Here is a 24,247-nt window from a genome sequence, read left to right as displayed (position 1 = left end):
TGCGACCAGTTGCTGATCCTAACTGTGGTCACTAAATGAGGACTGTACAGACAAATACTCATCTTGCTACCATCTATTCTATCCTGATGTAGCAATTGAGTGAATTACACAGGATGCTATTTTTTTCCGTGACCCGACAAAAGTGCGCCGACAAAACCGTGGTGAGAAAACCGCGACATCGAAATCGCGCCCACAACAGCGCGCCGACAAAACCGCGCCGACAAAAGCGCGATTAGGGTTAAGGTAAGAGTTAGGGTTAGGGTTAGGGTTAGGGTTAGGTTTAGGGTTAGGTTTAGGGTTAGAGTTAGGGTTAGGGTTATTACGTTGTTTTTGCGTTGTTTGTTGAAGGCGCGCTTTTGTGGGCGTGCTGTTGTCATGCGGGCATTTGTCGGTGAACCAATTTTTCCCTATAATTCGCAGTAGCAACTTTTAAAATTAGCAATACACTGTCTTCCTTCTTCTCACTTTCATGTGGGCAGCACCTTTAAAGATAACCATCTCCTCCAGTCACATGGATCAGAAGAAAGGAGTTGTCCCATTCCAACTGATGGCGGCTCCTTCCCATTTAGTTCGAATGGCCATTTCCAGAGATGGCACTCTTTTGTTGGGATCCCTGTCATCCACACAATGGTTTTCTTCCCAGTGATGAGAATGTGTATCTGAGAAGAGAACAGCAAACATGCATTTACTCTGTTTCAGGCAAAACAGATCTGGAGTTTAATTTAGGATTAATTCAGCACATAGCCATATATTGAAATTAGAAGTGCAGATCAGTCTCAGTCACTTTTTGAAATGTTTCTTAGAATAAAGCTCACAAAATGTAACTTTCGTGAAAGAAATGATATAAAGGAAAATAATGTTCACATAGCTATATTTCAGATTTGGACTATTGTCTACAGTTCTTGATACCGAAGACCAAGTGGCCAAGATCAGTTCCAGAGTACATGAAATGGAAGACATAGGCAAGCAGATATCAGTTAAATGTTAGGGGGGAAAAAACATTTCCAGCAGTGAAACCAATTATCCAAAAGTATACTGGGTTCCCTTCATGGAAGATATTCAAATAAAGTCTAGGTAGGGAAAGGATGCTTTAATTTGGATAATAGCATTGATCAAAGACTTGGGCTCAATAGCCTAAATCAGTGGTCACCACCCAGTGGTCTAGGGACCATTGGTGGTCTGCAAGAAAATTTTGGTGGTCTGCAGAATTTTTTTTTTGCATTTTTATATTGTACTAAATACTATTATCTTTTTTAAAAAAAATCATATTAGTGGTCTGCAGGATTTAAAATTATGAATTTAGTGGTCCCCGAGGTCCGAAAGGTTGGTGACCCCTGGCCTAAATGACCTCTTCCAAGTCTATGAATCCCAGAATATTTTGAAATATGAAAATGCCATTGTGCATTTATCATTCTACATCATTAGAATGATCATTAGAAATTCCAACATGATGGAATGTTGGAATTTCTTCATACATTTATTGGGCCATTGATTTCAATGGTTGGTCTGTCTGTCTCTCTATTTCTCTCTCTGTTTCTCTTTCTCTCTCTTTCTCTCAGTCTCTCTCTCCCTCTGTCTCTCTCTCTCCATCCAATCATTCATCTATTTATTAATATATTTATCTACTGAATGGAGTCCTCTCAAATATTTAAAAAGGGATGTAGGACTATTCCCCACAATCAACTTGCCATTGTGAACTCACCATGGCCAACTCATCGCTGCCAACTTGCCATGGGACAATTCATTGTGGAACAAGAGTTACACTAATATTGAAGAACTTGTGGATTAGAACCATTTAAAAACAGATACCAAAGGAGGGACAAAATAAAATGTGAATGACCAAAAATAAAATATTTGTTTGTAGTTGTTTTGAACAATTAAACCCAATTGTTGAATTGTCCTGCTGTGAATTGTCCATAGCGAATTGTCCCATAGTGATTTGTCCATGGCAAGTTGGTCACAATGAATTGTCCCATTCCATTTAAAAAGTCCCTTCTTGCCTTCTCATTCTAGCATAGTATTCCATGCTATGATATTCAAACTTTCACTTTTTTATAATCGCACTCTAGCACGTCACTTATTGTAAAAAATAGAGAGCAGTTTTATGATATATATGATCTTTAGGCAAGTCCTTTAATGGCTTATATGGCTTGAAACAATTGGAGTATTTCCCTTATCTTTATTAGCAATACTTTTGGAATTTTCCCCAGAAACTGTATTTCTTTCAAGTTCATTCTTAGTCAGAGCTGGATCTTTTAAGGTGTTATATTGTTTATTTTAATTTGTTCGTAGTTTGGGTGATTTTCCAAGAATTTTAGGAATACTATTTAATCTGGGATTCATCACTTTACAGTTAAAAATTAGAAGGGGCATTTAAATCAATATCACTTTTAAATTTTGATTTACAATGATCAGAAATGACAGGGAAATGGATTTAAGCATTACTTGTGGGGGAAAGAAAAAGAAATAAGCATCTTCTTTAATACTTCTCCAAGAAATATAAATGCCTACCTATTGTTAGATGAATAGTTTTCTTTTGGGAGGGCTTGCCTTTATAAAAATATAAATCAAAGAGATGTTCCATTTTCCAATCAGACAATAGCAACCTGTTTAAGCTGAAGAGAATGCTGTATGTTTCATTTATGTTGCACAGCCATATTGGCAATTTTGGTGTCTTCAACATGCTTCCAACCTGGAGTATAAAAGTTGTAGTTATGCATCAAGTGAAATAAAATGAATTTGCATGTTTTTTTTGGAATTACATATTTCTAAATTTAAGATGCAAACACTTAACTCTAAAGAGGTTAAACTGGCATAAAAGTAAAATGAGATTCATTGTCTTTAAAAAGGGGCTCTTTATTTCAACCACCCTGGGAACAATTCTGGATTTTTCTGAGGGATGTCTAATTAGCCATGTCTGGGATAGTAAGCTACCATTTCCTAAGATCTTCAATTCTTCTAAAATGCTGTCAAGTGGACTGTGAAAGTTATGGCAGTCCAAGAAATAGCCGGAATTATCCAGCGAAGCTGAATGATGAAAGAGAAAAACACATGAATTATAAAATTATCTTCTAAGAGTTGTGGCAACATCACCAACCTAACAAATACTAAACAGAAATTTAAACACATGAAATATGACTTCTGGGGGATTATGATAAACTTAAGACAGCTCTGCTAAAATGGAGCCAATGACTGCAGCAAAGACCAATGGTGAACAGACTGGTTCCTTGGAACTTCTCCAGATAAAAGAGGATGTGCCCTCAACTCATGGTCACATAATCGCAGTTTAGGTATTTTAGCAACCTGTTCATGCTTACATCTGGTTGGCAAGTGCCTCATGATCATGTGATCACCATTTGCAATTTTCTCTGCCAGCTTCCCCAGAAAGTCAATGGGAAAACCAGCAGGGACTGTTGCAAATTGCCGTTGCCTGCCCAAAGGAATCCCTCTCGTCTCTGGAGTCTGACCCAGAAAGCTCCTTGCTGAAGGATTTCAGCTCTGAGTCCGCTTGGATTTTGGCAAGGAGCACTTTCAGCCAGCCCCCCAGAGCAAAAGAACCTTTTGTTGAAGGATTTTAGCCCTGTGCTGGCTTGGCTTTTGTCAGGGAGCTTTTTCAGCCAGCTTCCAGAGATGAGAGGGAGCTGAAATCTCATCAGGATTTTCAGCCCATGAATGGAGAGGCAATGCAGTAGAGTAAGGAGTGCAGGGTGCCTAAGAGTAGCAGAGAGACCATGGGAGGCCTGGTGTAGATTGCAGGCGAGTGTCTCTGCTCAGAGGCTGAAAATCTTGCTTGCACATATAATGTCCAGTATTACTATCAGTTACTGGGAGAAGGGATTATAGGACGGACATCTGTTTAAGAGCTTCTTGTTAACACCTGCTTGGACCCTGTCAGAACAAAATGCTAAACTAAACCAACCTTTTATTTCATCAAGAAATATGTTTTTTTAAATTCTTCTATATGCTGGCTGTCGTTTCTCATTGTCCTCACTTTTGTTGGCCCATGGTGTCTCAAAGCTATTTTGAGACCCTCTTATGGGGACTGGACTGGCTGATCAAGGGAGAAAATCTCCTTCAAATACTTGTAAGCTGAATGCTTTTTCCCCACACCTGTAGAGATCTGTACTGTTCTGCTTCTTCCCTGCTCCATCGTAAGTAGCCAACATCACTACGCGAGAGAATTCCGTGCAGAACTTTTTGCACGCTGCCTTCAGTGTCAAGCCTTTGGCATCCATTGAACACATGTGGACTTGCCCTGCCAGTTAAAATGAGATTCAGAATTGCCTAAAGGGAGAAAAGACCAATATTATACTTCCAGGTAATATTAAGAATCAGGAGACCTGACTATAAAGACAAGAGCCCAGTAAATTTCTGCTCAGTTGCCTGGGGTCTGCTAGGCAAACCAACCTGCCTCTGAAGGTGTCAGCTCCAGCTGCTGGCAAAACATCAGGAAATCTTTTGTCTTGGCTACAATCTCTAAACCCTAAAACCTAACATTGCCCAGTAACTGGAAACATTAAAATATAAAGTAAAGGTAAAGGTTCCCCTTGCACATATGTGCTAGTCGTTCCTGTTCCAGGGGGTGGTGCTCATTTCTGTTTCAAACCCAGAGAGTCAGTGCTTTCCAAAGGCATCTCCGTAGTCATGTTGCCGGCTTGACTAAATGCTGAAGGCGCATGGAGCACTGTTACCTTCTCATTGAAGGTGGCTCCTATTTTTCTAATGGCATTTTTACATGCTTTCGAACTGCTAGGTTGGCAGAAGCTGGGACAAGTAACGGGAGCTCACTCCGTTACGCAGCACTAGGGATTCAAACCTCCGAACTGACGACCTTTCTGATCGACAAGCTCAGAGTCTTAGCCACTGAGCCACTATGTCCCTCATTAAAGTATAGCAACATATTATTTTTTCATTTTTATGTACTTTTGAAAAATAGTCAAAGATCATAAATTTCATATTTAGAAACGTACTTGTCTGCAGCTAATGTCTCCATGTTGACAATGTAACAAGTGAGTTGTGGTGAAGTCGAGATCTCTCTGAAGCCTGTTTAGCCAAACACAAAGAAAATGCTACAGAATTAGTTTCACTTATAGTTTAACTCTTAATAAACTTCACTTAATTAAGTTCACTTTATTTATAGTTTGCCATCTACACAAAATCCTGTTTCAGCTATCCTATGGCAAAGCCTATAAGAAGGAGAATGAACAATGTTTAACATCATTGCAGGGTGTAATAATCAGACCTAGCTGGGAGACCAGATTGAGTCATGAAGGTTATTCTGTATGAATATTTATTATTTCACAGCACATTTCATTTTTTAAATATTATTGAGATCATGCCTGGCCTTTTTCTTTATATAAACACTCAAGTTTAATTTATATGGAGTAGCAGAGTTATGGAATTGATAAAATGGAAGGAAGAGAATCAAATAAATCTCTCTTTGAGAGGCAGGATATGGAAATAATAAGCAAAGATATAACAAACATGAACCTGGAAAATTAAGGGTCATTTAATTGAAGGGTTTTTTTTTGAAGAGCCTTTCTGTAAAATCACCTGCATCTCTTGAACCTTTTTTTCTTTCCCACTTTGGTTTTATATTTACAATTTGCATAGTACATGGTTATAACTCTGTTGTTGTTATTGTGACATTGCAACCAACAGAAAAACATTCAGCGATTCCAGACATCAAAGGTTTTTGTTTTTTTCCCAAGGGAAAAAAATGGAACTGTTTGCAAACAAGGACTATGTTTATATCCATATATATTGAATAGCTTCTCTGTGAAACTGAAATGGAGTCCTTGATGCTCTCTGGTGTGTTGTTTGCTTGAAGACATTTCATTACCCAACTGGCATTGGGTACGTGACTGGGTCATGAAATGCTTGCAAGAAAACTACCAAGCTCAGAGACCACCAAGGACGCCATAGTTCAGCCCTGAGCTACTAATATTCTGGGGCCCTTGGTACTCTCTGAGCTTGCTTATTTTCTTGCAGACATTTCATTACCCAAACTAGGTAACATCATCAGTGATAGTGACTACGCTTCTAGGGATGTCCCTAAATAACACAAATCTGGCATACTGCTCCGTCCAATCATATCACTACCAGGGACTAGTACTGATGAGGTTACCTAGATCTATATCTAGGTACATCTGCCTACATCTTCAAAAAACAAACAAAACCAAAGCTCAGAAAGCACCAAGGACTCCTCATGTCAAAACTGAGCTACAAATATTCTCATTTATTAGCACTCTTCTATTGAATTTGAATCATTGTCAACCTAGGTAGGCATGCCTGAGCACTAATGCGCCTGCTCACTCTTCCCCTTTAGCCTAATTATAGCATTTTTAACAATAAAAAAGGAATGCTGAAATGCTGAAAGTGGCAACCTTCCGTTTACCGGAATGTGTTTCTAAACAGCCAACCTTAGAAAATCAGCATGTTAGCCCAATGAATGCATTTAAAAAAAAGAAATATGCTTACCTGCCTAACAAAAAGCTAAAGTAGGGTAGGATGGCAAGAATCATTTTGAGAGGCTACAGAGAGTAAGAAAGAGACCAGCTATTGCATGAAAGACATTTGTGGAAGTGGTTAGGACTTGTTTCAATATGCCTAAATAAAATAATATTGCTAAATCTCTTCTGAGCAACTGGATTTAGCCCATGGCGTCACAATAATCTTTTTGACCAAAACTTGATAATTTTGCAAATGAACAATTACATTTGCATCATCCCATATAATTTTTTCTTACATTTGATAGTATATGGATCAATCAACTTATCTTCTAAAACTTTCTTTACTGATGAATATAAATAGCATTTGCAGAATCGTAAAGGTATACACATTGATTGGTAAATAGTTGCTTAACTTAAATCTAAGTATTTTAAAAAAGGAAAAAACATTTTACCTTTCAAATGTCCTGGAGAAAAGTAAACTATACAGAAATAAGATCACCCCATGACTTCCCTGAGAGTTCAGCTGATTCAAATAGATTAAAAAAAAACATGAATTATTTTAACATTGCCCAACTTCTCTGACAATTGTAATTAGATGTTGTGTCTTGTTTTTAATTACAAAATTATCCAAAATAGCCTTCCCTAGCCCAGTATTTTCCAGATATACTGGGACTTCCAAAATTCTTCAGATTCAGATTCCCCTAGCACACATTCCTGACTCTAGGGGGCGATGCTCATCTCTGTTTCAAAGCCGAAGAGCCAGAGCTATCCAAAGACGTCTCTGTGGTCATGTGGCCAGCATGACTAAATACCGAAGGCACACGGAATACTGTTACCTTACTACCAAAGGTGGTTCCTATTTTTTCTACTTGCATTTTACATGCTTTTGAACTGCTAGGTTGCCAGAAGCTGGGACAAGTAATGGGAACTCACTCCGTTACGCTGCGCTAGAGCCAAGAGCCAAGGTGGCGCAGTGGTTAAATGCAGCACTGCAGGCTACTGCTAGATCAGCAGGTCAGCGGTTCAAATCTCACCGGCTCAGGGTTGACTCAGCCTTCCATCCTTCCAGGTGGGTCAAATGAGGACCCAGATTGTTGGGGGCAATATGCTGACTCTCTGTAAACCGCTTAGAGAGGCCTGAAAGGCCTATGAAGCGGTATATAAGTCTACTGCTATTGCTATTGCTATTGCTATTTGAATCGTCGAAGTGCTGACCTTTCTGATCGACAAACTCAGCGTCTTAGTCACTGAGCCACCCTTTCTTCACCAGCATATATTTATTTGTTTATTTATTTTAAAATTTACGCGGCTGCAAAATTCAACAACAACTCTGGGTTATATACAGAAAATAATAATTTAAAAATGTAGTTAAAATAACTAAATGCTAGAAGAACAACAATCAAGTAGACAGGACCCACTACCCACTCTAACCCATGAGCTGGAGAAACTGCCAGATTTTGGATGACAAGATGAAGAAAACTTCTCCATACAAAAGCAAACATGATTTTTCAAAATGTATGAAAAGTTTAGCAGCAGAATAAAATTGAATTAGTTAACCCTTCTGGATATGAACCAGACAGCAATCCTGTGTAGGATGATTTAAGAATAATCCCTAGTAAACAGGAAGTAATCATTTAAGAGAAAAATACACAGAAATGTAGTTCTCTTTCTGAGTATAATAAAAATAAATAAATGATTGGAACAGATTCAATTTTGCAAACGAATTGCACACTCTCTACTTACGCAGTGTATGTGATTCAAGATAAACTGCTGCATTGTTTCTTTCTCAAAAAAGTCAAACAGTTGAACCTGCAAAGAAATATTAAGAAGTACAGAATGGCCATAAACTGGTTGGATTCCAGTAAAAACAAATATTGTGAGATATAGTAACTACCTCATTCAGCATTATCACAGACAAGCATTGTTTATTCTGATTTGAATTATGTACCTCGCATATCCTACAGTTCACCTTAGTAAAATCTGCCAGATTTCACTGGGTTAGAAAAATGTGGATGCCTCCTAAAGAGCAGCAAAGTAATACATAAAAGTTAACTCTTGCCTTGCATCTAGTGGGTTGTTTGAATGTTTGCATCCCACATATGGTTTCCTCTTTTATCATATACAGCAGTCTTCCCCAAATAGCCTGTCAATATTATAGATAGTCCTTGACTTATGTGGTAGGTAGGTATGTATGTAGCAGTAATGGTTTCCTCTTACCTTCGCTACAGGTTTGGAACTGGGAGCCTGTGTGCGCGCATGCTTGCTTCACTTGCATATGGCGCTTCTGCACATGCACAGAGCGTCCATGATGATGGGCGGGTGAGTTGAGGTTCCCGCCGCCGCTACTGGTTGCCTACCGAACCAGGCTGAACTGGCAGAATACCACCTCTGGTATGTAGGTGTGTATATATACATATACATACCTACGTACATATATAGACATATATAGTCCATTTGAGGCCAGAATTTCCATTACTAAGCAAAGTGGTGATTAAGTGAGTCACACTCAATTTTAGGACATTTTTTTGTCATAGTGTTAAGCAAATCATTGCAGTTGCACATGTGAATCATGTGGTCATTAAGTGAAGCCAGGTTTCTGTATTGACTTTGCTTGTTGGAAACTAGCTGCAAAGATTTGCAAATGGGATACTGCAACTGTTGTAAATACATGCCAGTTGCCAAATGCCCAAATGTTGATCACGTGACTGTGGGAATGCTGCAACAGTCATAAGAGAAATGGCAAATTGTGTGTCACCTTTTTCAGTGTCATTGTAAGTTTGTATGGTTGCTAAATGAACGGTTGTACGTCAAGGGCTCCCTGTACTTTTACTTAAGTTCTTGGAATTCTGGCTTTGAATGGGTCGAATTCGTTCTAAGTATTTATTTAGCTTTGTACCTTTGAGTTTTTCTTATGTTGGGTCTAAACGCAACTAAAATATTTCTCCCTTCCCAATCTTTAAAATAGCTTATCTTACTTGTTCAGTAAAGTGATCCACTTCATAGTCTATATTTGCAGTAAAGTAAGCACCATCCGTGATAAGGCAGATAGTCGCTCTCTGACTTTCTCCTGCTGTCCACAGAATGTCGGCTAGTGCCGTCGTAAGAGTTTTTTCTTGCTCTTTAAGGCTTATGTCAGATATACTGGAAAGCCAAACAGAAAAAAGTTGTAGGGAACCATGAAAGTAAATCACTAGATTCTGAACCATTTCTTTGATTTTTTTTTCTCCAAGACATTGGATTGGACGTGTAAAAACAAAACCCAAACCATGATTTAGCATGATATTTAAATAAGATATGCAAGACTTGGGTGCATTCTCATACCAGAGCTTTTCCTAAGTGGCTGAGAAAAAGTTTCCAAAATGGTTCCTCTTATTAATTACATGTATATCATATATCATTGAGTAAGAAACTCTGGTCAAATGTTGAACTCAACAAGGTAGGTTCAAATCTCGGTTTCTTAAGTTGGGTGATGAAACTTACCAGGATTAATGTTAAATGCAATCCCTGCAGCCTGGAACAGCTGATTGGCTGTATTCCGGGAGGCCGATCCAACCGCCAATCAGCTGCTCGTGCTAAAGCAGGCTGTGCTGAAGCTGACCAGGCTGTTTGCTGCAAGGAGGCAAATTGCCGGGAGGAAGAGGCAGATTTTCTTTTTCTTGTTTTCCTTCCCAAAACTAGATGCGTCCTATGGTCCGGAACTTCTTATAGTGCAAAAAATATGGTACTTTCACATGTTTAGCAGAGGAAGGTCAAAAGCAGAGGACATAAGATCTTTGGAGATGCTAAGGTGAAAAGAGACTAAGCAAAGTGATAAAGTGGAGTTTGGAGAGAGCTTGGAGTTGGTAGGAAAATCAGAAATGGAAAACCTTCTGAAGGGAGGGTTTTCCCCCAAGATCATAAAGAGGCAAGAAATGGACCTCAGAGACAAAAAAGAGATAACAAGCTATGAACATAGGTAGAGACACAAATAGACAAACAAGTGCAAAGAAGGAGAAAGTTGAGCAGCAGAAATTTCGCCTACAGCAGTTTTCTCAACCATAGCAAATTAAGATATGTGAACTTCCCACATTTCTCCTGTCAACATGCTGGCTGGGAAATGTCAGGAGTTGAAGTCCAATACGCAATATTTTCAAGATTGAGAAACACTAGCTTAGAGATATGGTTAGGAAAAAGAAATTAACCTAGAGAGAGGCAGCCTGAAGTGACCAAGGGATCAACATCAATGGGGAGAAAAATACTACCAATCAACTAACGTTGATTGAATCAACCAACGTGAATGACAACCACAATTAAAACCTACCTCATGGTGATAAGTGCAACAAAACACCATGATTTCTCCACCCTTCTTCAGTCTGCAGAATGTTGCCCAGCAGCCCCTGTGCAGGTTCATATGGATTCAGATTACCTGAGAACCCCAATGGGATTGGCTCATCCCACCTGCACCAGCAGACCTCAATAGTCAAGGAATGCTGACTGGCAGGAGAAGAACAATTTGTGCCGTGACTTCCACTTTCTGGAACATCATGCCCCCCCCACCCCCAAAGTGAGATCAGCACCTACCCTTTTGGCCTTCGAAATGGGCCTGAAAATCTGGCTCTGTCAACTGGCTTGGGACCCACATGCGCATGTGTCATTCTGGAAGTGCTTTGTGGGCTAAGATAAGATCCATTTCCTTCTCATGTGCATCTTGCTCCCTTCCCATCTTTGCCCATTTTAAACCAGGTTTAGTTTTAATATTTGTTTAATGTTTCAGCGTTTTATCCTTTTGTTTTTACTGATTGTAGACCACCCAGAGTCACATTTAGGCAAGATGGGCAGCGTTTAAATATGATAGAGATAAATAGATAGATAGATAGATAGATAGATAGATAGACAGACAGACAGACAGACAGACAGACAGACAGACAGACAGACAGACAATAAAATCTACCATGCTTTGACAGCTGGAATTCCTCTTTCTGGAATCAGAGAGGAGGCAGCTTGGAGATGGAGTAGCAGGCCAGATAATGTACAGAGACAGAGAAAATGGTTGGCAGATTTCATTTGTGAGGAAATAGCCAAACTGGAGGAAACTTGAGGTTTGATACTGGGAGAAGCAGATTAGAGCCTGGAGTGATGCAGAATTGAGTGAGCGGGGACCGTTTTCCTGAGACTTTTTGCAGAGGGATGGCTGTTGCTGTGGACATTTGTGGAAGAAGGTGGGAAGAAACAGTTCAGCTATGTTACTATGTACTATGCTGTTGAAATGAGTTGTAACTAAGATGGCTGAGTTTAATGGGCAGGGAGTGCTAGCTATGATTAAGCTCCCTGCTGTGTGCATAAAGATACATCCCACTAAGTCCCACTGCTTATTACTGCTTAAATTATTTCTCTGTGTTATACTCTCTGTATTGTTTTCCTAATGCAAATTATAAAGTTCCTGTCTATTCATAACTCACAGTGGAAATTGCCCTTTAGTGTCTCTCCACTGGATAGAGATATGGCAGCAAATTAACATGTACATGAATTGAATAGACGCTGGAGTGATTCTACTACACTCCTCAAATTTAGGACTGAGTGCTGTCTGAAAAATGAAATTACATATGGTTAATTAAAGGAACTCTGAAGGAAGTGACATTCCCACTCTGGACTTGTGGGAGAAGAGCGGGAGATTCAAGGCTTACTGCCCTTCACATGAAAATATCTGCAAATCCTGCAGTTTTAGAGCTACAAGGGATACCATTAAACCTTGAGTGTGGTCATCAAGACCTCCAAACTCTTTGAACAAATGAATTATTGGAGAAAAATATGATGATGTTCTAATTTTAATTAAATTCAAGAATAAATGAAATAAAATCAGATTTAGATACTACCTGTATCGAAATCTACCTGTGACTTTGGGGCAGTGGTGGGATTCAACTGGGTAACAACCGGTTCACTGAGTGCACACTTTGCATGCACACGTGCACTTCACACATGCGTGTTCCAAATAAGCGCTCCACATGGGCACAGTGTGTTTGAAAACAGCTCTAAAACCTATCTTCTATTGCAACCCCAGTGGAAAACAACTGGCAATCTGCTCTGTCATACTTATCAGCTGGGCTTCAAACAAAGGAAATATAGGACAGACTAGTGCAGGGGCGCATGGACGGAGCCAACTGATTGCTGGAACTACTGGTTCGCCTAAACCGGTTCGAACCAGCTGAATCCCACTCTTGCTTTGGGGACTGAAACCCAAGGCAGACCACTCAAAGTTCAACTGATGTTTTCAGTCCAGAAGAAGCAGTGTCTCTCTGCTCTAAGTCATGATTTAAAAATGCTTCTACAGGCAGTCCTCCACTTACATCAGTTTTGTTTAGGGACCATTCAAAGTTACAATAGCACTGAAAAAAGGAACTTATGACCCTTTTTCACACTTATGACCATTGCAGCATCCCCATAGTCATGTGATTAAAATTCAAACGCTTGGTAACTATTTGTGACAGTTGCAGTGTCCTGGGGTAACATGATCACTTTTGGGGGACAAGCAAAATCAGCCAGATTCACTTCACAACGGTGTTATTAATTTAACAACTGCAGTGATTCACTTAATAAAGTGAATAAAGTGGCAAGGAAAGTTGTAAAATGGGGCAAAACTCACTTAACAACTGTCTCGCTTAGCAACATTAATTTTAGACTTCATTGTGATTATAAATTGAGGACTACCTGTACGATGTTCTTCCTGCTCCATCTAGAAATTAATAAATAAAACTTCCCCCCCATCCCAGATGCATACATTTCCTTACCTTTGAAGGGAGATATTTACTTCTTTGTTTTGTACAAACAAAAAGTGTTTCATGATGTGAACCTGAACTGCCATCTGGATTGCTGAGGCTCCACCCTAAAAGAAAAAAACCAAAAATCAAGAGTCAATTGCTCTGTGATTTGCTTACACTATGATACAAATCCAATGTGTTGGGGAACCTTCTTCAATCCTTACAGGAGACTAAGTGTTGCGCAACATACATTCCCAAGCTCTATTTAGAACAATAGTGGGCAAACATTTTTCCATGTCATGAAATTAAGCAAAAATCTATTAACTCCTTGCTGTCTGCTTAGCTGGCAGGAAGAAGATGTCAAGTGGAGGTCTTGGATACAGGAAATACTGTATCACAAATTGAGTATGAATAGTGTTTTCCAGATTTACATGACTGTGCAAATTCAGGTGGCATACATATTTAATAAATTATTGGTCACTGTTATTACTTATTTATTAGTTTAACAAACTGGCTCGCATTATTATAAATATGTTTTGAGTTTGAAAGTAAATATTGCCAACAGACACTTGGCATGCAGATTTTTTTGGCTTTACATGAAAAGTTTCGAAGCACTGAGTTGAAACTTCTGAATTTACAGTATAAAGGAGGGATTTACCAATTCTCTCTCTAGAAAGTGCAAACATTCTTAAAAATCACATAATCAGTTGAGAAAGTCTTCTACTACTTGACATTTTCCATATGTGCTAGACTTTGTTCAAGTATCTATTAAAGAAAGCTGATCTAAAAATATAAATCTTTCTTTAAGTGAGTAAGATTGCTTGCAATCCATTTTTATTATTCCAGAAAAGAGAAGACAGAAGGAATGGAAGGATATGGCTTTGATTGGAGCTTCCAGTAAATAGGTGAGATCCTGATAAAATATCATATTTTTTGCACTATAAGATCCACCCAAAAGTGGGTGGAAATGTCTGTGCATCTTATAGAATGAATGTTGCTGAAGCCCCAGTCACCTACTGGTCCCCACCTGAAGGGTGGAGACCCTTTGGCCTCTGCCTCCTAGCAATTTGCCTCCTTGCAGAAAACAGCAAATAGCCTGGGCAGCTTCAGCACAGCCTGGGCAGCTTCAGCATAGCATGAGCAGCTGATTGGTGGTTGGATCGGCCTCCCGGAATACCACCGATCAGCTGTTCCAGCTGTTCCAGGGTGTGGAGATCGCCACTGCCCATCGCTGTCATCGCCACTGATCACTGCCACTGCCTATCGCTACCTCCACATGCCCCATTTCAGCCTCTGAGTGCTCTATTTTCAGCCTGTTCCATGCGGTGGGAATTTCTGCCACCTATCGCTGCCGATCCAAATGGCGGCAGTGGCAATTGCCAGTGGCAATCAGTGGCGATAGGTGGTAGTGATCAGCAGCAGCAATCCCTACTGCCTGGAATGGGCTGAAAATGGGACATGGGAGGCTGAAAGTGGGGTGTAGGAGGCAGCAATAGGTGGCGGTGGTGATCAGTGACGATGACGGCGATGGGCAGCGATGATCCTCATAGCCTGGATCAGCTGATTAATGGTATTCTGGGAGGCCAATCCAACCACCAATCAGCTGCTTGTGCTAAAGCAGGCTCTGCTGAAGCTGACCAGACTGTTTGCTGTTTGCTGCAAGGAGGCAAATTGCTGGCAGCAGAGGCAGATTTTTCCCCTCCCAAAAGCTAGGTACGTCTTATAGTCTGGAGCATCTTATAGTGAAAAAAATACAGTACTTATCAATTAAAAAAAATGTTGGGCAGACATTACCTTATCCATCTCTAAGGCATAGGCCAAATCAGTAAAAGGGTGGTGAAACCTGAAATATGATCTTTTCCATTCATAGTTGAAGACTTGAAATGTGTTTCCAAATAACATCCTTCGCAATTCCTTTGAATGGGAAAAATAGATTTATTTAGTTCACTGTTAAGTCGGCCAATAATCAAAGATCTCTTGGTGATGTAGATATATTAAAAATCTCATATATACAATCATTGTAAGACATAATAAAAAGAGAGCCAAGTAAAAACAAAAAATCCCTGGAGCCAAACGATTTAGAGATAGAAGAAAAACAAAGTAAAATTGCTAGCTTACAAAGCAATCAATAAGACCATTCTTAAAATGTCATAGAAAGTGAAGAGCATTTCCTCTATTTTATATGAATCCTCCTGAGCAACCATGCCAAAACAAGGGAATTGCATGGCATGCCCTATTCTTGTAACCTTTTGTTTTGAAACCCCTTTAAACTGATCCTTTCCAAGGCAGATCATTAAATATAATTTTGACAGCCTGTTTCCAGAACAACACTATAGTAACAAAATAAACAGAGGCCTAGGAGTGCTGGAAGTACACTTTCAAACAGAGATTGTGGTAGTCAACAGGAACAAACAGATAATAGCCCTGGAACTAGGGGATGTGAAATTATGGAGATCCCAGTACTGTGGTTAAATTCATTTGATTTGGTAGTCTAGGTTAAATTAGATTATAATATAGAAGTCAACTATGTTTTAGCAGGTTATGTAAACCAGGTTATCATATTAAATCATAATGTGATTTGATTGCTTGAGCATCGCTTGTTAGGCAAGCAAAGGAGTTGTTTCACTAATCTTGTTTTATATGCTAGCTAGTTAGTAGGAGAGGGTGCCGAAAAGAGAAAGCCCTTCTTCACCAAAATAACTCATGTAATTTCAGACGCATTATCCTTTGTTGTGAGATCTGGTTCTAACGTCTATGTTGCTCTATACCTAGTGAGGTATCAGGTTTGTGGATTTCAAGTGATCATTCCCCATAAACATCTATTTTAATTATTCTAACAGCAGTATCCTGCAGTCTTCTTCATAACAGCATGGCTGGATAAGAATTCTCTGTTTCCTTAATTCTGGCAAGATTAAGTTTCAGCTCATGCTTAATTGATAAGATCTGCTTACCAGAGCCATTTCCAATAAGATGGGATGCCCTCCTAGGTCTGATGAAATGATTACAGCTTTGGGAATTGAATATAAAGTATTAAATGGAAACCTGCTTTGTTCTGAGGGGTTTATATTTTGACATGTTCCAGAGGCATCTTCTTTATCATTATCAGATTTACAGTCTTGGTATTTCTGAAAAAGATGAAGAAAGGAACAAACAGAAACATGAGAGCATTTTAACTGGAAGGTAATAGCAAGGTTTTTGTATTAATTTCACTCATTGGTTGAAAATTCAATTCTTTCAGATGCTTCTCTTAAAAAAAGATGATAGTAATTTAAAGGCAAACAATATTGTTACTTGCAGAAAGTACAATTGGTACAATAATAATGTGGGCACTTGGTTACCTTAAGCAAATTTCCTTAGAAGCAAATTCCATTGAAATATTTGGAGTTTGGAGGCTCAGAATGAGCATTCACAATTACTCCTGAGCTACATACATTGTTTCATTTATATTCTGATTCATGTATTATAATCTACAGCAAACTTAACTAATTAAAAACAATCAACTCCTGGAATTCCCAAGCATACATGTCAGTTTCACTTTCTTATTAAGAAAGAAAAGACAAATATTTGTCTTACTTACTATTTGATTCCTGTTTACTTCCTCCTGCAATATTTCTATATAACTCAACTTAGAACCTACCCATCGTTTGAGCTGACTTAGTTTCAGTCTGCTATCCATAGCTAACGGATAGAATGAAAGACGTCACAAGTTATCAAGTGACTGGTGGCACTTAAAAGGGAGAACAGACTTAATACAATATTCTGAATTACTGAAGAAAAGTGATGTTATTTAGAAATAAATGTCAAAGTAAAATAGAGATACTTTCTTCATATAGAAATTTCAAATTATTCTCCTGTCTCCACATAAATTAATAGTTGCTTTAAATATTTTTTTTAATTTGCTTTTTAGTGAAGGCTGATTATGAGCCATATGCAGTATATTTATATGGATAAAGAATAATTGCTGCACTACTGAACTAAATAGATCTCAATTTTGCTGTTTATTCTAAAACAGCCATATGCGTGGTTTATACATCCATTCTGTTAATATTTGTTCACTTGCATAAACATTGGCTGACTCAAAATGTTGGTGGATTAAAAAAAACATGCTCTTGCCCTGATCTCATATAAGGAATCCATCTATCAATTTTGAAGGTATCTCTAAGTGATTAATGTGTGCTGGAATGTGTATTTATCCATATAGTATATTCATACATACCCATCATATTATTTCTTTTCAGAGAAAGCTACATTATACACAGCCCGGAAACAACAACTATCATGGCTTTTGATATATTACGTTTTAGATCCATATTCCTCATTGCATCAGACAATTCATTTAACATTTGCAAATCATTTGAATTTTCTACCAGCAAAATGGCGTCATCTGTATTCAAAGTACACACGCATTCATGTCCCCATGAACACAACTCTAACATTGTCACATATTAGACTTGTTTGTTTAATGTTATTATAGGTTAAGGAATTATAATTCATTTACAGAGTCCCAATACATTTATTTATGAATACATTAAACCAGCAAGGTAACATAACACATTACATCCTGCTCAAAACCATTTGGTAGGCATTCTGTTTTACTCTCAAAAATATTACCCGATTGCATTCATCAACCAAGGTTTAATACATGCAAAAATTTCCATAATACAAGCCTGTTCAGTTTTTCATATGCTTTTTTAAATCAACAAATATACAATGTGAAGGTATAGGGGGTGAGTGTCCAGAGTCAAAGATGGATGGGATAGTTGTAGATGTAGATGTAGATGGGGGGGGGGGCATAAATGAATGCCAAGTTAGAACAAGAGGCAGTCCAAAGCCTCACCCCCCCGTTTCTCGCTGTTAGTCCGAAGGGGCACAGTCCCAAGGGGGCGTAGATGGAACAGGGCAACGTTCAGAACAATGGTAGGAGGGGTGGGAGGGAGTGGGGGGAAAAGGTCCAAAAGTCCAAAGTTTGAAAGTTTGGAAATGACTGGAGTGGTAGCTGGCCCGGCCAAGGGTGCGGTCGTAAAAGGTCTTCCTGCGGGGTAGCAGATGATGGATAATGGGTAGCAAAAGAGGCAGCAGATGATGGATAATGGGTAGCAAATGAGAGGGGGGGAGGGGGGAAATCTGTGGGGGGCTGGGAAGGCTGTTGCAGCAGCAGCAGCACAGGCCAACCACCCAACCATGGTAGACATGGTCCAGTTGATAAAACCACACACCACTCCTCCTCAAAGCCCCAACGCAGCACGTTAACTCAACCAAGTCTGTGACCAAGTCTGTGGCCCAGCACGGAGATCAAAATTTGCACGCTGTCCTGGTCGCACACCGCCTTAGCGCTTTCACCGCCACTGCTCCCAATCTCACAGTAAAGGGGGCTCCTCCCTTCCAAAAAGCTAGGAGCTGGGGTCTTGCCATCCCAGCGCCCTCGTTCCCGCCACCACTAAATTTAAAAAACGCTGAACTCAGGGCGAATTCAGAGTGCCGTCGCCGCCATTTTTCGCAAGCCAGCGTGGGGGTGGAAAGGTTCCAAAGCATTCAGGGTGTCTAGTGGCCGCTTGAGCGACCCCCCCTTCAGTGCTCCCCCACTCCTTCCTTTCGGCACTCCCCACTCCTCTCTTCAAAGTCTGGCGGCCAGGAGTTTAGAGGCTTGCTGTCCTAACGCCGCCATTGCCGCCGCCGCCAAATTCAGAAAGCCAGACTTAAGCGCCATCATCTTACCGCAAGCCGGCATGAAGATGAAAAAAAAGTTCAGAGCGTTCAGGCGTCTAGGGGCTGTTTGGGTGATCCCCCTCCAACCAAAATGCTCCCCCCGGACTGCTCAGTGGATAACCTCAACGAGGGGGTTTCTCCCTTCGAAGTTCTGGGGCTCCGTCCCTCTCAGTTCTATTCTTCTCTCCTCACACAGCTCAAGCGTTTCACTCGAGCAGCCATATTCCATTCCTTGCACATGCGCACATACATTTCTCACTGAACTGCTGAAGAGTTAAAACTGGCCCATGACCTCCTTTTAGGCGTAAACCTGCACTGCATGTCCAAGTATTGGTATTGTGACTACTTATACTTTTTAAGTCAGAATTCTGCAAAATCCCTGTCCAAGAATATTTAATGAATCAATCCATGTGTAGTTTTTCTATTGCCTCTTATTAACCCCCCCTTTCTTTTGTGCAAAGGAACAATAATGGCATTCTTCCAACAAACAGGATGTATCCTCTCTTTACAAACACAATAAAAAAGTCATAACACTACTCATGAGCCGTGGTGGTTTAGTGGTTAGAATGCAGTACTGCAGGCTACTCCTGCTGACTGCTGATTGCCAGCAGTTTGACAGTTCAATCCTGACCCGGCTCAAGGTTGACTCAGCCTTCTGTCCTTCCAAGGTTGGTTAAATGTGGACCCAGTTTGTTGGGGGCAATATGCTGACTCTGTAAACCACTTACGAGGACTGTAAAACACTGTGAAGTGGTATATAAGTCTTAAGTGCTATTGCTATCTAATTCATCCCTATCCTTTTCGAACTATTGGTCCGAACCCAGTTGTGGACACGTATTTCAAATAGGTTCTGATTGGGTAAAATTAAAATGAACAGTTACTGTGATCAGGGCCAATCTTTTTGTTAACGTACTCCAAAATAGCATTTGCCTTTTGGCAGCTGCATTACACCACAAACTAAGTTTAACTTATGGTTGATAAGGACACCGCATACTTTTCACATGCACTATTGCCAATGTGGATCTCCTGCATTCTATATAATCACCCTGTAATAAGATGGACAGTTAATACATTTAATAAATAAATAAATAAATTATGGAACATTTATTATGAACATATTTCTGCCTTTCATTTTTCCTTCTCAGATGAAGAATTTTACAGTTTTCTTTGAATTCCGTGCTGTTCATTTCAGCCCACAATTCAAACATCTAGATTTTTTTTCTAAAAAATCTCTTCCTGTTAAAGTATTATCCAGCTGCAGCATTTTTGTACTATCTGGAGAGCTGATCAGGAACTCCTTAACTCCCTCATTTCAGTCACTGATGAAGATACTGAATAGCTTAGAATCCATTACACATTCTATGGCACTCTATTTGATATCTCCCTCCTAGTGAAATGGAACCATTAACAAGGATGCTTGGGTACAATATCTTAGACAATCATCAGTCCATCAACAGTAGTATCATCTAGCCATGCTTTACCATTGTTTTAAGGAACATGTCATGGGCAACTTAGCTGAAGGTTTGGCTGAGATCCAGATATAATAGGCGTATGGTTTTCTGATCTGCTAAAGTAGTAATGCAACATGATTACCGTAATTTGCAGCTAAACCTTTACTAGCTCCTGCCTATCCAATCACATCCAAATATGTTGACATATTTCTAGTTTCTCTTCTCCCCCCCCCTCTATTTTTGCTCATCTCGGGTTTGTACAAGCCTCTGGAAGTTCTTAAACACTATGAGAGTTAAAATGATTCCATGATCACCTTCATTATTTCCTTCATTTCAGCTAAGTTGTCTCTTGCCCTCTCCTTGTCTATCCCAAACTGGAGTTTTCTCCTTCATCCAATGCAGAATGAAAATAAAGTGAGTGCTCTATTTCTCTTCAGAGAGAAGACAGGCACAAAATAGAAGTTAAGAAATTCTATTTTCTGATCATCACTTATTGCTAATTCATACTTTCTCCTCACAATGGAACTATAGTCTCTGGGTGTCCATTTGTTTCTAACTAACTCAAAGAGCACTCTGTAGTTTTTGATATCTCTTACAGGCCTCAGCTCTTGGCCTTTCTGACAAAATTCCTACATATTATGGATGCTACCTAGTATATCTTTGGTTATAAGCTTCTCCTTCCATTTCCTGTAGAAGGAAGGGTTTATTTATCTTCAGCATTTTGGAGAGCTGTGTATGTATCTCTCATAATCACTATTGTTTGTCACTTTGAGAGAAGTACATAGGATGCAGAACGGTTTCATCTACATTTTTTGCTTGTCCAATAGGGTCTTTAATAAAGGCATTTCTTTCCCCCCTCTTCTTTATTTTCACCAAAATCTATGTCTGTCTGTCTGTCTGTCTGTCTGTCTGTCTGTCTGTCTGTCTGTCTGTTTATCTATCTATCTATCTATCTATCTATCTATCTATCTATCTATCTATCTATCTATCTATCTATCTTCATCCATCCATCCATCCATCCATCATCCATCTTTGTCTCTGTCTCTCTGTCTCTCTATTTTAGTATCTCTGTCTCTCTATCCATCTATCTCGCCCGCTCCGTACAGCACAAAGACCTTTCTTGTTGACTCTGTTCCTTCCAAAGGCATATGTCAATCATGAGCATCCTGCTGCTAAATTTAAGTCTTGCCTATCACAACATACTTGTCTCCCTGATGACACACACACTTCTGTGAACTCTATAATGGATTTTTTTTCACATTTGTTTCAAACAGCTTTCATATCCTCTTTCTTTATACCCAATTCATCTGTTTCCTATTCAGACAAAACTCATACTTTCTATTTCAGCAATCAATTTGTTTTTATTCTAGAGTCTTTCCCTTTCTTTCATATCGTTTTCCCAAGATGCCTTCTTGACAGTACCAAAATTCTGACCCATATTCAAAACTTGTCATCAATCTTTCCATTTGTTTACATAAATAGATCTACACTTAAATCAAGATTTCAAAACATCACACAACAAAGCAGTTATTTATCAGTTTTCAAGTTCTGATTTTTTTATCTCCCGTCACTATTGCGTAACAGAATAATTTCCTCATTACCACATTTATTCAGAATGCTACACTTTCCCCTGCAAAACACACCCAATTCTTCCTTTATTTTTGCCATCAATAGGATTGAAATATAAACCATACCAGCTATGATTTCCCACTTTCACGCATATACATAACCTAGATGACCAAGTCATACTTTTTGAGGTACATCGTAGTCTCTGCATTCATAAGTAAACTCACTTCTTCACTTTCAGGTTGATTTTAGTGACGACAGTTACTTTTTTACTGTACTGTTTTTACAAAATAGTTGTATGGAAAGATTTTATAACATAATAAGAATTACATTCAAAGAAAAGTAAATGTGTAAAAGGAAAGAGGAAATTAAACATAAATGTGAAAATAAATGTGAAAAAAATAAAAAGAAGAGAGCAAAAGCAAAAAGGATAGAGAAAAATAATAAAAGATCAGAAAATATGAATATGTATATTATATGTTTGTGTGTGTGGCTTCTGAGCTTATCAGCAGTTATACATACAATTCTAATCAAAACACAATGAATGTGATTCACTTCATTTTTAATGCAAAATGTTCATATGAAATTTTTTTGCTGTACTGTTGCTGTATAGACTGGGCGGTGATTACTTTTTAACTATCATTCTTAGACTACAAATATTATAGATAGGGACACTTATTTGTAAAAATAGAACCATAAATGTGTTGATACAGTGCTGGAGAAAGTCAGAATTGTGTAGTTATCCTAAGCATATCTATATTTTTAGAAAAACAAATGTCTAGTTTACTTTAAGAATGCTTTAGAAATTGATGTAGAAAAACTGGATTAGATTTTCTCTCTCTTAAAATGCACTAGTAGTAATACATAAGGTATCTAAATATGCAAAGGTTTCTAAAATGCATTTAAACTTACAAAAATTGAGAAACAGCTCTGTGTGAAAACATTTTTGAGTGCCCATTTGAATAGTTTCTCTGATTTATTGCACAAGTGAAAACTCTCATCATCTCTCTTAGGTTCACAAGCTATTTTTATGAGTGGTTGTTGAGGCAAGATTAATCTACTGATACATTCAATTTTATGTGAGAACAAAGATCAACCTGATCAACATACTGAAAAAGTATGAAGGACACTTACCTGAAAGGTCCTGTGACTGATCTCCAACCTATGGAGAAAAACACAGTTGAAAATAACCATCTAGCAAATGGATAGCTTACGCATACATCATCATAAAGGTTACCATTCTGTATCAAACCACTTCACCTCTTAGTACATTACATAGGGAACATTCCAGTCCCAAACATGTTTACAAAAAAGTCTTCATAAATTACGTGGGTCTTATTTCCATAAAACCTTGACCTTAAAAGCCATCTAATTTTTATTACTTATACAATTATAGAGGGAAAAAACCTTACCCACGAACGTTGAAAATCTTTCTCCACTTGTCTAGATCTGCTATTTTGCTGGATATCTCTTCTAGCTCCATTTGGACTGAGCTGCACATATCTCTAGATGCTTCCTTGTCCATCTGTTTGATGCACAAAACTATGTATTTTCACAATTAGCAATAAGCTTCCCGAGACAGAAAAGTACGGTAGCCTCTTTTATATAATTACCTATCAGAAATGGTTTGAACCTAGGTTTATACCCTAGGACCTTGCCCCCTTTCCTGTCTCCTCATTACACTTACTGTAAACTTAATACTGTTGCATTGCAATTAAACTTTCATTAGAGTTGTACATAGCCCTGTGTTTTCTGCCCATTGTATATATGGCATAAATGTTTAATGCCAGACACAGATTTATATAAAAACAGGCTGCAATTACATACTCATTTCAGGGAAATTGGATCCAGTGAAGAAGATTGATAGATTACTTTCATACCACTGGACAGGCGGCAGCATATATGAGGGTTAATGCTTTATTCAGTTTGCTGGTAGCAGAATGCTTGGCAGAATAAAATGAAACCAAAATTGTGCCCTAACATGAAATCCAGCAGTAAAAATTGTATTTCACAAATTTCTCTTTATAAGATAATGTCACATTTGTGAAATGAGAAATTTAACTTGAAGTTAATGTGGTCTTTATAAATATCCCTTACTGGCAGCTAGCATATAAACAGCTATGCATGTATATATGTATATGTTTCTATGTGACATATATGTTAACATCACACATAAAGTTAAACTGTGAAAAATGCTGTACTTCTCACTTCCGAACACTAGCAGATTATTTTCCCCTGCTTTTAGATTAGCTTTAGATATCTGGCATTTCTGTCAGATCTTTTTTGATGTTTCAAGAAAGATATTTAAATACTTGATCACATTAGGTCATCATTTGTA

General features: G+C 38.7%; 1 protein-coding gene across 1 annotated transcript; it reads right to left on the bottom strand.

Annotated features, from left to right (window-relative positions):
- Window positions 1-429: 429 nt before the first annotated feature.
- MINDY4B (MINDY family member 4B) lies at window positions 430-23,434 on the bottom strand. The gene is made up of 12 exons (XM_087726072.1): window positions 23,322-23,434; window positions 23,044-23,071; window positions 16,138-16,311; window positions 14,981-15,100; window positions 13,217-13,311; window positions 9,428-9,593; window positions 8,196-8,261; window positions 6,905-6,975; window positions 4,971-5,043; window positions 4,111-4,284; window positions 2,512-2,692; window positions 430-659 (listed from the first exon to the last, which is right to left on the bottom strand). The coding sequence occupies exons 1-12, from the start codon at window positions 23,432-23,434 to the stop codon at window positions 517-519; spliced, it is 1,404 nt and encodes a 467-aa protein (XP_087582198.1). The 3' UTR covers window positions 430-516.
- Window positions 23,435-24,247: the final 813 nt, after the last annotated feature.

Source organism: Thamnophis sirtalis, unplaced genomic scaffold (genome assembly GCF_051295495.1).
Source record: "Thamnophis sirtalis isolate CommonGarterSnake01/CBP01778 unplaced genomic scaffold, rThaSir2_p1.2 scaffold_11, whole genome shotgun sequence".
Lineage (NCBI taxonomy): Eukaryota > Metazoa > Chordata > Lepidosauria > Squamata > Natricidae > Thamnophis > Thamnophis sirtalis.
The sequence above is the reverse complement of the archived record's forward strand: the minus strand, read 5'-3'. Positions and strand labels throughout refer to the sequence as shown.

Coding starts and splice junctions, on each gene's coding strand:
- MINDY4B (XM_087726072.1), bottom strand. CDS start 23,434: ATGGACAAGGAAGCATCTAGAGATATGTGCAGCTCAGTCCAAATGGAG. Junction 16,312..23,043: donor TCAGTCACAGGACCTTTCAG/GTAAGTGTCCTT, acceptor CATCTTTTTCAG/AAATACCAAGACTGTAAATC. Junction 9,594..13,216: donor GTAAATATCTCCCTTCAAAG/GTAAGGAAATGT, acceptor TTGGCTTTCCAG/TATATCTGACATAAGCCTTA.